At 36.4% G+C, this 17,441-nt stretch overlaps 1 protein-coding gene across 1 annotated transcript in view; it reads right to left on the reverse strand.

The window, feature by feature from the left end:
- Positions 1–17,441, reverse strand: part of LOC134537837 (spectrin alpha chain) — a 99,423-nt gene that overhangs the window by 52,340 nt on the left and 29,642 nt on the right. Inside the window, exons 11-23 of the mRNA XM_063378695.1 lie at positions 16,544–16,732; positions 15,090–15,245; positions 14,871–15,003; positions 13,868–14,052; positions 12,434–12,586; positions 11,509–11,668; positions 10,754–10,959; positions 9,018–9,245; positions 8,484–8,618; positions 7,806–8,066; positions 6,621–6,812; positions 5,599–5,835; positions 1,960–2,241 (exon numbers count right to left, since the gene is read on the reverse strand). Of these exons, the coding sequence (XP_063234765.1) occupies positions 1,960–2,241; positions 5,599–5,835; positions 6,621–6,812; positions 7,806–8,066; positions 8,484–8,618; positions 9,018–9,245; positions 10,754–10,959; positions 11,509–11,668; positions 12,434–12,586; positions 13,868–14,052; positions 14,871–15,003; positions 15,090–15,245; positions 16,544–16,732 (2,517 nt within the window). The remainder of the gene's footprint in view (positions 1–1,959; positions 2,242–5,598; positions 5,836–6,620; positions 6,813–7,805; positions 8,067–8,483; positions 8,619–9,017; positions 9,246–10,753; positions 10,960–11,508; positions 11,669–12,433; positions 12,587–13,867; positions 14,053–14,870; positions 15,004–15,089; positions 15,246–16,543; positions 16,733–17,441) is intronic.

The raw sequence follows: 17,441 nt of genomic DNA on the forward strand, positions 1-17,441 counted from the left end.
TTAAAATTAAATATTCAAGATAGTCATTAATTGATCAATAAAGTGTTTACAGCTTGTACATAGATTTCTGAAACAACCTGTAACTTTACTTTAGTCTCATACTCATCTTTCTCATTTCATCACCTACAGTAAAGGTTTTATGTTTTTGTGACCCAACAATAGGATAATTGATAATTAGAGAAAAACTGATCCTTCCAACCAGAGACACTGCTATTTTTTCCTTCTCTTTAGACCATGCCTCTTCTTAAGGGGATATAGCACTATTAACAAAGGAAATCCTTGCACTACAAGTGCAAGTGTAAGTATCTACTAAGTGCACGTAAATTTTGAATTGATTGATTCATTTAAGCTGTACATTCATTTAGTGTGAAAAAGACAGCAATATTAATGCCAATTTTGTTTTTAATTTTAAGACTTTTAAATTTAATTAGGTGCAGTATACTTATTCATTAAACAGACATAGTGCTGCAGAATTAAAAAAAAAAAAAAAACCTAACTATTGCAGATTCACAGATTCCGAACGGATATGAGGGAAAACACATTTTTGGTTAAATAAGTTTTATAAATTTACTATATTACCCTAAATTTCTCATTCTAAGAAAAGCATGCAATGCAAAAAATGCACATGTATTTTAGTTTACACAAACTAAAGTTAATTAAAAAGCAAGATAACATAAGATGCAGAAACTAAAATTTCATGTTTAAATTTAAAAAATTGTGAAGAACTGTAAAACTGGATGGATTTATTAATTCTCATCATACAATAATAATGAAGCACTAGTAAATATATAAAAATGTAAGCATCTCTGGCATTTTATTTAGTGTGGTGTATATTTGCTTATTGTTTCCATCATAGTGAGTCAATAAAATTTTTTTGAACTTTTCCATTTTATTACATTTTCCTGTTTTTTTTTTTTTTTTTTTTTTTTTGTCGTGGTCTCTTGAAATATGTAATAATGAGGTTCTACTGCAAGTAAATTTTTGGTTTTACAATTTTTGCTTTTTATTTACAAGCAGTGGCAGTTAGTTAACTTCCTAAATGTTTCCTCCATTGATCTTATATAGAGTATGGCACATATGCTGTGCTGATTAACCTGATTAAACACACACTCAAGGACTCAAAGTTGCATCTTCACATTTTTCTTAATGTAGAAAATTTTTAAAGTGATCTCCGACTTCAACTTCAAGTCCCGCGAAGACTTAGATCTTCGTCTACAATTACAATTTGGATTGAACAAATGGTCTTCGCACACCCCTATCTAATAATTTACTAGTGGTTATTTTTTGCCATCAAACACTCGACAAGCAACATTATTCAAACTTTGTTAGTGTCAAATTCGCACACACCGCTATCAATAAAAGTATACCTGCGGGACGCCATAATGGGCATCTATCTCTGCCCGATGGTTCTATAAGAAAACAAAGTACACTACATTACAGGTTACTAGAATCTGTACATTGAAAATTTATTATCTTAAGGTTTATGTAGCAAAAATTGAAAAAAAAAATCCTAATTACTAGTAAATATTATACATTGTAAAAATTTGTGAAAATTAAACATAACTACTTAACTGACAAAGACAGCATAACCCTTAAATAAAATTTAGAAGTCTAGTCTATTGGTGAAAATAGCACAAAATTCATACTCACATTAAAACACCTGATGTCAAGATAAACATGAATCACTTTTACCCTCGTCTCTGCAGGCGGGCGCTCCTTTACATTTACCCCCTACCCCCCTTCTCAATATCCCTCACAAGCCAACCCTCCGTCGAGAGACGAGAAAAGTGTCTTCTCGTATCTCATTTGCCAGAACAACTTCGTTTTTTTTTTTTGAGGCATAAGGAAGAGGAGGGAGAAATGGGCAGTTAATCTCTACGTATATGTAAATTTAAAACCCTTTAAAATGGTGTTTCATGTATGTGTATTGAATAATGATCTACCGGGAGACGCACGCACCTGATGTCTCTCGAGCAACGCCTCGGCGCCAGTGACGTCGTTGGCCAGCTCGTCGCTGGACACCAGCCCCATCATGCTGTTGATCCAGGACATGAGGTCCCGGTAGTCGCTAAGGAAGCGCTGCAGGTCGTACGAGTCCAGCAGCTTCTCCTTGCGGCTGTTGGCCTTGGCCGTCAGCTGGGTCCACTCCTCGTTGATCTCCTTCTGCTTGGCGTACGTCTGGTCCGCCGTCTCCGGGTGCGTCTGCATCAGCCTGTTGGCGATCTCGTCCAGCTGGCGGATCTGCCGGGGGACACGGCCCTCTCAGGACGCTGTTCTGCCGACACCCTCGCAGACACCGCACTCACTAGGCCTGCGCTTTTACTCTACATCAGTGTCATTTTCAAAACAGTTGATTTCAGTAAGTAGGTTTACTATATACAGCATTAAACAAAATTTGTACCAAAATATTTGTGCCAAATGGATAGGAAAAGTTTAATTTTACTTTGTTTGACCTCGCATATCTTACATTACTCAAGGTATATTTTTCAAACGTACAGATATTTACTATTTATCCTTCATTTTATGTGTAACTGTGTCCTACTCCTGTAGTACGTATTTAGAAACATTTATTAATAATTCTTGAACAATACACTGTCTTTATAAATAAAAAAACTTTATAAAAAATAGTCCTACTTAACGTATTAACGCCACCGCAGCTACCTTTAAATATTGTGGATGGTTGGTTGGGTTAGTATAGCGACATTAAAAAAAAAACTATAAAATATTTATTATGGTTGCTAAGGAATTACCAATTTAAGATGTGGCTGTCCTGAGCCAACCAAAAGTTCACATGATTTTACAGTATTTTTAATGTTGCTACACTAACCCAACAAACCGCCCACAATATTTAAAGGTAGCTGCAGTGGCGTTAATACATAAGTACGACTATTTTTTATAAAAAAAAAAATTTTATTTATAAAGACAGTGTATTGTTCAAGAAATATTACACAAAAAATTGTTTCTTAATACGTACTACAGGAGTAAAACACAGTTACACACAAAATAAAGGATAAATAGTAAATATCTGTGCATTTGAAAAATATACCTTCAGTAATGTAAGATATGCGAGGTCAAAGAAAGTAAAATTAAACTTTTCCTATCCATTTGGCACAAATATTTTGGTACTAATTTTGTTTAGTGCAGATTAAATTCATTAAATTCAAGTCACATTTTGGTGTTGTATGTTATAACGACATGTTTTCAGTTTTATTGCATTTCTCCGCACAATCTTTTCCAAATTATCGTTCAGTAAGTTCAAGAGGACATATATTTGAAATTTACTGGCCAAATACCAGGCAACTTGTTATTTTAGTGGTTTAGTTGTATTATACTAAAAAATCCAAGGACATTTTTAATAAAATCTTTCCTTTCAAAATAAGGTTAATTTTAACTCAATTATGCCATTTACTTTAAGTGAAATACAATCACGGGTGCTGATCCAATAGAAGTGCTCATATATGGCCTCTGTTGTACGTTTAGCAACATGTGGTATCTCTTGGAACCTCTACATTTACGTTAACAAAGTTCATGGATGCAATAACACATTTAACTAAAATAAGTTGTCTAAAATATTAACACTGTCAAGATTTAAAAATTTCAAAACTTCTAAATTATTAATATTAATCAATCAATGAAAAAAATAATACCTTTGCCACATCCAATATTTTATCACTGTGAATTCTAAGCTTCCTCATATATACCAGCAAAAACTCTATACAGTAGAACCCCTGTCATACACTTTTCAACGGAGGGCACAAAAATGGTGTATGATGCGGGAAAGTGTATTAAAAGGGAATGGCAATAATAATTTTTTTTTTTTAATCTAGCATACCAGCACAATGTCAGATTAAACTTAAATACATAATGTGTAAATAATTGCATTACATGAAAGATATGAATTCATAATTATATATAAATATAATAAAACCACCAGAAATGTAAAATACAGTCCATAATCAAGTAAAGCTGACATGAGAAACAGTGGCCTTACAAAATGTTATGAAGTCCTTTCTTGGAGGGCAGGAAAAGTCACCAAGCCTAAATTAGAAATTAAAAAAATTAGGCTATTGTAAAAAGAAAATCAGAAATTTATGCTTGTTTGTTTCTTTTTACAAACAACTTTATGCAACAGAACAATTTTCAATAATATTTTTAACTTGAGAAACGTAAAATACAAAACACTCCGATCGTAAGAAAACAATAACAAACGGGTATATTCAGTTCAAAGATTAATGAATGCACAAAATATGAGATCCGTGCCTTGGTAAAGCGCGTGCACCATTTTCATAATCATTGCTAGTTTGCGCCACTAGTCTCGCTTGGTGCTGGCCACAGATGCTACTAGCGAAGTGCACAGTCTTCCTGATACTATCAATATCTATGGTGGGATAAAGTTATTTTCTTACGTTTGCAAATGTAAACAATGAACTTTTTCAAAATAAAAGCATTAAAACGTAGATTATCAGGAGGAATATAACAAAAAAATTTGTGAATTTTGGGCTTTTCCGCTTCGTAAAAACGTATGAAACGGGAAATTAATGATTTTATAAGTGTATGTTCCGGGAAAGTAAACCATTGTAAATATAGTACTTTCGGTGGGACCTAAATTAATCGGCGTATGACACGGGAAAATGTATGAAACGGGAACGTATCATCGAGGTTCTACTGTATAATATTAAAAGAAAATGGCATAAAAAAGGTGCATTAACTATGTGATTTCTGACAAGATGATGTTACATTGAGGCATTTTGTACCGGTCATGTGTATTGGTGGATATTGGCACCACACACAATCAGTTACATGGCAAATCTCGAAATTTCACATGAAAATTCATTGAACCAACCACACTGTATTTAATACTTAATGTGGTAGCAACAGGATATAATAGGAAATATTCTGCAAAGCCAGTAAAATAAAATTTTGCCTAAAAAATTTACAAAGCTTGTCTCTGAATAAAAATTTGCTAGTGTTAAACTACGAGCTGAAGTGTGAACTAAACAAAACAATTAAATATAATTTTAAAATTTACTTTTCATTTACTTACTTAAAATGGGTTGAGATTATCAATAACTGAATCTATAATTACTATTTATGGGTTATGTGTAATTTATTTAATTTTTGACACTTGCAAAATTGTGAAATAACCTAAAAAGAAATGCAGATGAGAAATTCGTAAGTGGCATTCCTTGTATCTACAAACGTACCCTTCACCAGACCTGCTGATAAGCTTTTATCCCTAAAACACATTACATAAACCATTACCAAATAGTCAGGTTTAGAAAACTTAAAGACTATCATTTCACTGTGATTTCAGGAAAATAATTGGAAAGTTATTTATTTATTTTTTTAAATATAAAAGACATTTTAAGGATGGAGGAAGATGGTCTGCAAACACATGTGATTTCATGGACTGGGTCACTTCTGAAACTTGGGATACCACTATGTATGCTTAAATAGACTCTTAAACCATCCAACTTTTCCATAAATAAATTTTTTTTTTTTTTTATTAACGTCACAGTTCAAACTTCCCACTCTGGTATTTACAACTGATATGCAGATGCACTAATGAACACTCCAGCCAGCAGAACCGCAGGTTACCTTGTCGCCCAGCGCGGCCAGGTCTCTCTCCAGTCCCTCGTGCTTCCTCTGCAGAGCCTGCACGCTGCGCAGGTCCTTGCCGAGGTCGTCGTTGTTCAGGGCCTCGTCCTTCTCCTGGATCCAGTCCTTGGTCTCGTCCACATCCCGGTGGAAGCGCTGCACTTCGTGGGCCGACCCCAGCTGCGTGGCCCGTTCCGAGGTCAGCTGCTGAAGCGACGTCCACTTCTCGTTCAGGTCCTGGGAACATCATTTCAAAAGAGTTATTAATTTTTTTTTATTAACTAATTTGATTACAAATTTATTATAAAAAAATTCAAATAGCTAAATTACATAGAAATATACAGTTGTAAAATTATTTTGTAATCCTAAATACTGTAGGTAGGGACTGCTAGGCTATTATGCAGTTAGTGCCTCTTTCCTGTTAGTTGAACTTGAAAGAAAATGGAAACAAAAAAAAATTTATGTTAACTACTAAACTCAAAAATACTAGATTTTTTGCACTACTTGACTCGACATTGAAATATGCTACACTTGCACCCCTACGAGTAATCAAATAAATTTACCAGTTACAACATTGCTGCTTGTGTAAGACCGACTCAAACCGAACGGTTGGTTTCCACCCCTCCCCTGGCCAGCCTCAGGAGGGAGAGGCACAGACAGAACTGAAAAAGCTATTTTGTTTCTTGTAGCGTTATAATAGTATGTCGTGATGTGATCATGCAGAATCTCAATCTCAATGTATATGATCAAAATTATTTTATTTTTGGACGAATCTTGCAAATCCTAGAATCCTAAGGATTTCATGAACTCGTCGAATCCAAAATTTGATTGCCCCAAACCTAACGTGGGAAGACAAGATTTAGTAAAAACTAAACTAACCGTTATTTTATGATAATAATTTTCGGTAAAGATTTATTGATGCAATAATAACTGTTGTTGGTAAATTTGTATTGATCCTGGTAAACCACTAAACAGAAATGGTACAAATTTTACACCCAGACCACACATGATGCTAGTTTTACCTCGATCTGCGTCTGAATCTTCAAAGCAGCCTCCGTCTGGCCCAGACTCATGAGCTGCATTGCAATCTCATTCATCTCGGCCAGCCGCACCTCGTTGGCCTTCAGGTCCGCTTGGAAGTCGTCGAACTTCTTCTGCATCACCTCCACCTGCTCCAGGTCTTCCCCGACGTCAGCCACCTCCGCATAGTTCTCCTGGAACATCGCAGTTGAGTTCAAACTGAATACTGACTAGTGATGGGCAATACTGATAAAAACAGACATCAATCCAAATAGTCATACGCTTTTTTTTAACATAGCTGATAACCAATACAAAAAATACAAAACAGATTAATACTTTTGGTAAAAAAAATCACAGTAAAAAACCAATATTTATGAGAAATATGCCATTACCCTAAACAAATAATTAGTAGATGAAAAAAAAAAATGTATTTCTTCACAGCTCAAGGTTATATCAAAAAGAAAATGCATTTGTGGATACTTTTTATTCATGGTATTCTATAAACAAGTCTAATACCTTACCATGGTTTCTCCAATAAATATAAATTACATACTGCACCACATAACCTAACTTTCAAGCAGATTTAGAGTTACCAAAAAATTTGTATCTATAAATTCAAAGGACCTAAATCATAGAAAAAAAATTGTATAACAGATGCATATCGAACTATAAACACTAAACAGGCACATTGAATATATTGGTTCATTGTTAAGTATCGGTTGGAAACTATTACATCCAAAATCCAGAAATTTGGAAACATTAGAAGATACTGATACTACCAATAAAGTTGGTTCATCACTACTTATAAGTCGCATTAAATTACAGTATGCATTTCAATAAATTCAACAATTTGCAAAGTTAAGATTTCTTGTGTCACGCTGCAAGGCACCCATGACATAATCTGATCCATACCGATGCAGATTCAGCCACAGGGGATTAAGTAATTAGGTACTTGGCCTTATGTACATATAAGAGAGCGAGGTTATTAGAGAAGAGACTACAACACAATCAAGAAAATTATGGAAAAGAAGACATTATAGATTTTTCCTTGCATACAACAAGGAACCGTATCAGTAATTGCTCAAGTTAATTTGGTAAACCACGGAGAATGGAATAAGAACTGAACAAGGCAAATGATTTGCCAATGCATCGGCCTGAAGAAGTGAGGACGGAGGCGAAGAGCGCACCTTGTCCTTGATCCAGGTGGCGAGCTCGGCCGCCTCGCGCACCAGCACGTAGGCCTTCACCGTCTCGTTGAGCTTGTTCTGGCGCTCGCGGGCCAGCGCCAGCAGGTGGTCGTACTGCCCCTGGATCTGGCCCTGGCGCGCCGCGATGGAGCTCTTGTCCGCCAGGTTCTGCTGCGACGCCGACAGGCTGGCCTCGATCTTCTTCACGTAGGCCGCGGGCACGAAGCCCTGCCGGTCGTTCACCTCCACCTTCCACCAGTCCTGCGGCACACGGATCGACATCACACCACACGCACCTTTACATTCCTTTAGTCTGTACTTTCTACATCCCCAAACGCTCACACATTCAAGTTCCGCTACACTAGCTTTCAACACTTCAATGAAGCTTAGTGGTTCTAAGGAAAACCATACCATTGGAGCGTTAAAAGTACATTAAGTCACAACCTGCTTCACTGTGTGCGCTTATGATCTGTCTATTAATAGGTCCTTTTATACACACACTAGTTTATTAACCTAAATGTCAGGCAAAAATAAATACAATACACAATCTGTTCATCAACATTACAGTAAAGCATCATGAGACAGTTAAGTTTAGTGCAAACATGGAAATTCCCATACATCTAGCAACACAGGGTTGGACCTCTACAGCAAACTGCACGAATGATGAACGTGGGTTACCTTGTTATTGGAATTGAGCAATGTGAGGACATCTCCTTTCTTCATGGACACTTCTCTGGGAGACTTCTCTGTGTAGTCGTACAAGGCCATCACACACTCTTTCCCAGAGATGTCAATGACTGGTGTTTCTTGTTGCTACACACCGACACACACATTAGGAAAACATTTACCACAGCACAAAACTAAACCATACACGCTCTAAATCAATGTTTTACACAACATTCCGAATATAATAAATTTAATAAAGTCCATGGAAATTTTGCTGATTTTAGGCATGTGTGAAGATTCAAAATATGAAATACCGAAACAGAGTTATTACTCATATTCAGTTCAGTTTCCAATACTTTAACTTAGAATGAATAGACTATTTAACAGTATTCAAGTATAGCAAAAATGTGAAAGTACATTTTGACATTAATGTTAAGAATCATAGTTCAGGCAAAAGGACAATCTAAAAGTCCGAGTGAATGCAGAAAGACTTAACGCAGAGAGCTCACAAATGGGTGTGTTATTAAACAGTTTAAATGTACGTACCCTGCATGCTTTTGCCTGTTCCTTAAGAGCAGAGATAGTGTTTCCAAAAGCTTCCAAGTCCGATACGAGGGCCTCGTGTTTCTTGAGCAACGCTTCGCTGGAATCTTCATCCTTGCCAAAATCAGAGTTGCACACAACTGGCTCCTTCTCCTTCATCCACGACTCCGCCTCGTTTGCATCCGCAAAGTACTGATGAGCCTGCAGCGAATCTTCCAAGTCTTGCTTTCTCTGAAAATGTTTGTCTGTTATTAGTACAGGAAAAATTTTTTTTTGAGGAATTAGATAAAACACTGAAAAGCATGTCAATACACCATATAACACCCAAATGCATTTTAACAAGCCATAATGCAACTGGAAACTAGAAATGAAACTTTTTAACAAAATTTTACTCCAATCCAACAATTAACATTTTACTGTAGTGGTGCACCGATGCGGATACCGATGAATCGTAATCGGCGATTATGGGTACTTACCGATTAATCGTAATCGGCGATTATCTTAACGATTACTTTGCCGATTATTTACGTCCCGGCGTAATTAAGTTGATTTTTACCGTGTAATATTTTGTTACACATTTTAGGACGAAATACGGTAATATTTGTATATAATACAAAATTCATCTAACTGCGTCATATCATAATTACAGATATTTCGTTACGTTTAATAAATCTCATTGCCTCAAACAATAAAAAATGCATTTTTCCTACACGTTTATTTACGTTTCGTCTTTTGTTTAGTGGCCTTGTACATTACGTATAGCCAGAGAAGTAAAATAGATGGCACGCAATCAAAATACCACAAACAGTTGCAGTGGATTCTATGACAATCGATCTTTTCGAGTCGTAGTAGCGGTTCAAAATCGTGGTCCCGATACCTTCTAGTTTTTATCAGTTTTTTACAAACTCGTTATGGGCGTCTTTGGTAACATTATCCGTTTGTTATTTGTATGTGACGTGAAAAGTGAAAAAGTACTTATAATTTTATATATTCAGTTAACATAAATAAAATCACATCTGCTAAAGTTGGTTTTTAGTCATTTTTATATAACTATAGTGAGATGGCGAGTAGGGAGAAAAAAAGTGAAGTGTGGAAACATTTTTCTATAAACTCATGTGAACAAAATAAAGCAGCATGTTTACATTGTTAAACGGTAATTTCTTGTTGCAACCTTATGTGATAGTCGATAATAATGCTAGTTTTCCGCAACAAAAACTTACCTATTGTAAATTACAATTATTAGACTGTAGTTCAAGTTGTTTACAATAACAAATATTTAAATAAAAGTTAATTTAATTTCTCCTTTCAATGACTTAATAGTGTATTTTATATATTTTTATACTGTTATTATAACTGTATTCTCAATTTTACCTAATCTTGTTATTAAATTCACATGGGAATAAAAAATTTTGTGTGCATTATTACACTTAAAAAAATTTCTTCATTATAATCGGTAACTGCATCGGTATCTGCCGATTATTGCTCTCATAATCGGTAATCGAATCGGTAATCGGTAAAGTCATATCGGTGCACCACTATTTTACTGTATTAAAGTCAATGAATGTAATTTGGTCTACATGAAATTTGTAAAAATAAGAGTTATCCAATTGAAATGGAAAAAATTAATTTTTACTTTGAACTTGCATCTCTTATTTTCTCTCATTTTCCAAACTAAAAAAAAATATGAACAAACAAACATTTTGAAAATGGCACAACACTCGGGCTGGAAGCCGGTGTACCTGGAGGGCCTTCTCCTTGAGCTGGGTCCAGTGGTCCCCGAGCGTGCCCACGCGCTGGCGGATCTCGTCGCTGGCGAAGTGGCCGTCCTCCAGCATCTGCTGGCCCGACTGGCACACGGCCCCGATCCTGCTCTCGTGGTTGTTGATCTCCGCCAGCACCGCCTGGTGCTTCTTCATCAGGTTCTGCACCCCGATCAGGTCCCGGCCTGCGCGCGACACACCCGCAGCTCGTACAACACACCTCCCGACAGACCCGTGCGAATAGTGTTTTTTGAATACGAAGCAAATATAGAATTGAACACATACTAGAAATATTCACGAAGCCAAATCAAATTGCGAATACATTTCTTAACAAGGCAAGATTACACTTTATTATAAATACTGAAATTAAACTATAAAAAATAAAAATAAAAATAAAAAACATATTATATGGTAATAGTAAGGTAATGATAAAAGTAAGTTCACAGAATTATCCGTATTATATTTAGATTAGGTTAAGTTATGTTGGCTGCATTATTAAAAAAAAAAACCAATTAATTTGTAATTTATATATTTTAACAAACATTTTCCTTATAATTATTATAGCTGACTTGACTTAACCAACCTTTTACTTCAGTGTTATTTATCACATTTCCCAAAGCTGTTACATGTTGTGGAAAAAAATTTTTTAGTGACAATAAAGTTCTCATTCTTACTATTCAAACTCGATATTCATATTTGATTGTAACTTAGAAAGGTGATATTCGCTCAGTCACCTCGGTTGGTGGACGCTGCCACGGGCTCCTTCTCCCTGATCCAGGCCTCCTCGTCCTCGATGTCTCGGAACAGCTGCTGCACTTGCAGGGAGTCCAGCAGGCGCTGCTTGCGAATGTTCATGGGCTTCTGGAGGGCGGCGTACCGGTCCGTCAGCGCCACCTGCCACGCATCACCAGCCCAACTCTCTTCTTTGAACTCTCCAATCACAATACAGACTCTGCAAATGATGAGTCGTTTCACCCATTACTGGGCGTCAGTTTTCATAATACAGCTAAGCTTTAACACTTGGAATGAGTGTGATTATCACACACGATAAAACCAATTATTGTTAACACTGTATACATCTTTCTTTTTTTTTCTGTTTCACACCTGTAGAGAACTAAGTCATTACAGACTAACATGCACCAAACAGGTCACTAGAATTTAAAATGATTTCTGGGGTAAAATTGGAAACTGGAATCAGCCAGGGTCATCCTAACATGAGCCTAATGTAAAACATTTTCCAAGGCTAAGTAATCATTGTATAAATATTGCATAAAGAAATTTAGATAGCTCCTAATGTGTCTATGAATGCTATATGAACCAATTAATTTTATAAATCACATGAATGTACAAATGTACTCTTGCACAACTATTTTAGAGCTTTAATAAAAACCTAAATATTTTCGAAATTGTGTGCAAGAATAAAAAATAAAAAAATTTTTAATAAGCTGAATTCTGCTTAAATATAAATTTGATGTAACAAGTGTTTTGAATTATTTCTATATTAATAATATTTATTATATATTAATCACTAGGATGCGACTACAAATAAACCCCATAGTCATTCACTATTTAACAACGCCCATACAATTTAGATAGCAGAAAATATGGGCATCAGAAAACTGACATCTACTAATACACATCTTCGGAACTTAAACCCACCTCTTTTGCCTTGATGTTTTCAGCATCAAAGTGACCTCGCTCCACAAACTGGTTGGCAGCCAATCGGATGCCTTCGATGCGGTCTTGGTGAGAGCCGACGTCTGCTTCCAACAGCGCATGTTTCTTCTGTAGGTTCTGCACACTCGTCAGATCCTGAAGCACCATCATCAAGTGACTAACAGAAAGCACTGCAGCAATGTTGTACAGTTTGCTCTACTCCTCTTGCTGCGCTAATCATGTGTTGCTACATGCCCTGTTTTAAAATAACTTCAGCCCTCTGCTTTATAAATGGATCATCAAAAAACCCTAAAATCATTTTTCAGTATCCACTACAAAACATTTCCATACTTATTATCAACATGCTCTTATGTCGGTAGTAATGCCCCATCCCATCTTTCTCACCAGTTTTATCATGTTATATTTATTTACTATGTGGAGTATTCAGAATTGTGCAATAAATCATTTTCTTTTATTTAAAACCTCAACCCTAAAGAACATACATTATGAGTATTTGTCACAATTTAATAAATACAACTCCCTCTAAGAATTAGATAATGTTTTCAAGGAATGTGTTAGCCACTTCTACTAAGAGTTTAAGCTCATTATGAATTCATGACTTGGAAGCATTGTCAAAATCCTATTCAAATGGCCAAGTTCAATTAGAAGTTTAATTCTGTTTTAGATAATTTTTCTTGCAATAAAAAAATTCTCAATGTGGCCACTCTTTTGGCAAAACAAAATTCCAGGTTTTTTCCAGGATTGTTAAGGTTCTTCGAAGAATTTTCATAAAATGTTATAATGTTAATAAAAATCTACAAACTAACCCTTTTGGTATCATCAGAGCTAATAAAACAAACCAACTATTTAATAATAAAAAATAAATATATAGTATTTAAAATTATACAAAATAAAAAGGAACAAAAAATAAAAAGATATCATGTAAGTGATACAAGTGTATTTCCTGAACATAATTTAGCAGCTCTTCTATAGTCACCTTCATGCCATCCCCTTAACTAACACAGCCATTGCCCCCAACCGCAGCTGGAACCTGCGTCAGGTCAGGCGAGATCACCATCCCACACTCCAAAACATCCAGGCAATACTTACTGTTTGATAATAAGGCACTTCTACCCACCATCACAAAAACATAGTTCCCCTTTAACGTGCTTACAGCCCCAAGTTGCAACTTTCTAACCAACAAACATAACTACCGTTTAAAACATTTAGATTCTATACATTGTGACAAAACATACTCTAGGGCACAAGTTATTACATTATACGACATTGGCAACATTGAAATTAAATTTTTTAGCGGGATCAAAGTTAAGTAAACATTATAGATCGCAGAGTAATAGAAACTTGAAAAAAAATGCCCGCAAGCAAAACCAAAGAATTTGTAAGTATTGTAAACAAATGCCGATGACGAAGAGATACCTTGCCGTAGTCCTCGCTCATGAGCTGGCCCTCGATCTCGCTGAGCCACAGCTCCACGTCCTCCACGGTGCGGTTGAAGTGCTGCTGCTCCGACGCCTCCTGCAGCATGGAGCCCTTCTTCTCCGTGGCTCGCACCAGCGTCTCCCACAGACCCACGATCTCTTCCGTGCGCGCCTGGATGCGGTCTGCAACCACCGCAGCGCGACTCTGCACCACTCCCCCCCCCATACGCCGGCCTCCCACCATCAAACTACATGTCTGTCCTTCTCACTGAACGTTTACACCTAATGAAACTTACTGCATGAAATTATAAAAAAGTATTTCTGCTGAAAATAATTTGGTAGCATTTAAATGGCAATTAGAATACCATTGACTGGAAATTATTTTATAAAAGAATGGACAAAGCCTTTAGAACAAAAATTACTGATGATTTAAACTGGAAGGTAAAGCCCGCCGCACACGGTACAATATTCCTTACAATATTGTAAGCTAGGAGTCGTACTGGCTCTACTACTAGTTTCTTCACTCGAATTCAAACTGGATACTAGTAGTTGAACGAGCTGGGCTACTGGTTATAGACTGCGTCCTATTTTCATTGCTTGGTGTGTTCCAATATTTAAGGAGTGGCCAACCAGAACTCACGAAAACAGCATGAGGGGTTGTTTACACTTTTAAGCCCACATGTCGTGATAAACATGGACGGAAAGAAGTGGAATAGTGACCAACTCCTCGTTTTAATAAATGCATACAAAGAAGAGCCTTGTTTGTATGCAGTAAAAAATGTGATCATCATAATAATAAATAATGTTGTGGAGAATATTCTCTTAACAAAACTAGTAAGGCAGCTAGAATCGTGTGCAGCAGAAACTTGTAGCGCACCTAGTGTTTCAGCTTGTAGCCTACACAGTACAGAAACCAGTAAGCATTCTAGTAAGCAAGCTAGTAGAAAATATTGTACTGTGTGCGGTGGGCTTAAATGAAACAGCACACGGGCCGTACATACCTGAAGCATAGTGGTTGGCTTCCATCAGTTCCTGTCCTGTGGATGTTATCTCCTCCATGCGCGACTTGTTCGCATTCAGCTCTTGTTCGAAATTCTGGTGTTTCTGGACTTTGCCATTCAGGTTGGTGGGATCCTGAAAGCAGAAGCAATGAGAATGAAAGCCAATCGGTGCTACTGTATACCACGTACGGTGGATGTGTGAAGCGGTCGGCATCTCACCAAATAATTGTCATCCTTAGCAAACTTCAGCTTCTCGTTGATCCAGCCCTTGGTTTCGTCACAGTCCCTCTCGAACTGCTGCAGACGGTATGCATCCTCCAGGATAGCTCGGCGCTGGGCAGACTTGTCGAGGAGAGCAGAGCGACGCTCCAAAAGCTGCAACACATTTTCAGCCCCGTTTTACATACAACAAACACATTTACTGCACTCCTAACATTTTGGGGATTATGTTTTACACACTAAATCACACAACTGTCAAAACTATGGCTGTATGGGATCCTGAAATCAAGGAAATAACTTTAAAATGTTTAGCACTTTCTTAAATTTTGTAGAGCTGGATGGCATCAATATTAAATAAACCAATTGTCTAGCTATTAACACGTTATATGTACCTATATTCCCATAAATTAATAAATTAAATTTTTATTTATCATTTCTGATCTGCCAGAATTCCATAAATGGTATGACAATACAATAAATTGTTATAACAGCATAACTAACCAAAAATGATTTTATAAATTCAGTTCAGTAAGAGGCTGAATTTCCTTAGTGCCTATTGGAATTGTGTACATGCTACTTATACTTCATATTGAAATATTACATATTATTTATATTGCTTTTAAAAGTACTTATATATTTGATAATTTCCTAGAGTATAAACTCTCAAGGTTCGGCTTTACCTTCCATATTAAATTTTTGGTTTTTTGCTAGTCACAGAATTGCATAAAGAAATTAATGGAAAATTAGATTACAGAAGCTATTTAGTAAGTGTTGAAATGAGATTCCTTTTAGTTTCTGTTTCTACTTACTATAACAATACCACACAGTGTAACAAAGCAAAGAACATGCCCTGACCTGGCCGGCAGGATTGCTGGGGCACATGCGCCCGGCAATCTAGGAGAGGGTGCGGTGAAGAGTTAAGGAGGGTTGGGACATAGGGGGTGTTAAGGACAGAGGCACTTCCTGCACTCACCCTTCCTCTTGCCATGCAGTAAGGTCAACACTTGTCCACTGCTATTGGGTTGTTCACAAATATTTTAAAAATTTAAGAATCAAGGGTGTTGACAAACTGCCATTTCAGGAATTCTATGAGCAAGTACAGTACGCATGCGTAAGAAGCATCATTACTCAACGCCCATCTTAACTTTATAGGTACTTATATTAAAATTTCAAATAAATATCCATTCACATCAAATTAAATTGTCTCGCATGTGACAAAAAAAGTCATGTCATGCTACTTCCAAGAATAATAGTTTTTTTGCCTTCACTGCTCATATGAAATTGCAAATATAAATTTTAATTTCTAATACTGTCAGTCTGACATTTAATTATAAGCTGAGTCACATTTATGCTGGAAAATACGGCAGGAAAGCATTCCTTAAAAAGAGAAACTACGAGAATAAAAAATCGAGGAGTGAAGATGCAAGACAACGTAGTTCTCAAACAATACACACCATGGCCCGTCTCTGCGCCACATCATCAGCAGCGTAGTGCTGGCCCTCTATCAACTTTGTTGCGAACTCATCCAGGGCCTTAATCTTCTCCTCCTGCGCAGCCAACGACTTCTCAAAGTCCTCGTGCTTCTTGATCAGCGCTTCCACAGAGTCCAACGAGTCTCCCAGGTCTTCGTTCGCCAAGAAGGCCTGTGGCAAAACAAAACAGTCAGCAACTTGTACATGTCGTGTAAACTACACATATTGTCATGGAAGTGGATACAAGTGTGGTCATGGTAGGTTCTAGGAAGGCACATTCAACATTCTTATTACTGAGGAACACTGCACCTCGAAATGATAAACAAGTAAGTACCAATTGTGCTTATTGGACTGCACAATAATTCCTCACTACCGTGACTGTGTAGTTCTGGTTTTTATTGGTTGGTTCCATTCCAGTTCAGTTTTAAATCAAGAACCTCGGTTCTCAGTTCTAATAAAGAAAAAAGAAATTAGAGTGTTAAAATAAATATGTATCAATTGAAGTTTTCTGAGTCATCATTTATATTAAAAACAATTCAAAAACACTTAATTTTGTTTAAGCTAAATTCTAACCTTGAAATAAGCAGGCCCAAATTTTTTTTACAATTCAAATGTAATTTGTTCTTTACAGTCCCCAGTTTTAATGTACTTTGTTTTTACTGTAGTTGGTCTTTCAAGTACGAACAACCAGAAAATTAAAGATACCATATTGGTTTGAACTTTTTTTGTGCCGTAAAAACATTTTTCGTTATTACTGAAATTTCATCTTTGTTAAAGCAGAGATCACACCGAAAAATGTTTGCAGCAGCCAGTGACTATAAAATTCAGGAATACTGTTTAAATACAGTCACATTCCGCTCTGTATACTTTCCAGAGTATT

This window comes from Bacillus rossius, chromosome 12 (genome assembly GCF_032445375.1).
Source record: "Bacillus rossius redtenbacheri isolate Brsri chromosome 12, Brsri_v3, whole genome shotgun sequence".
NCBI classification, from domain to species: domain Eukaryota; kingdom Metazoa; phylum Arthropoda; class Insecta; order Phasmatodea; family Bacillidae; genus Bacillus; species Bacillus rossius.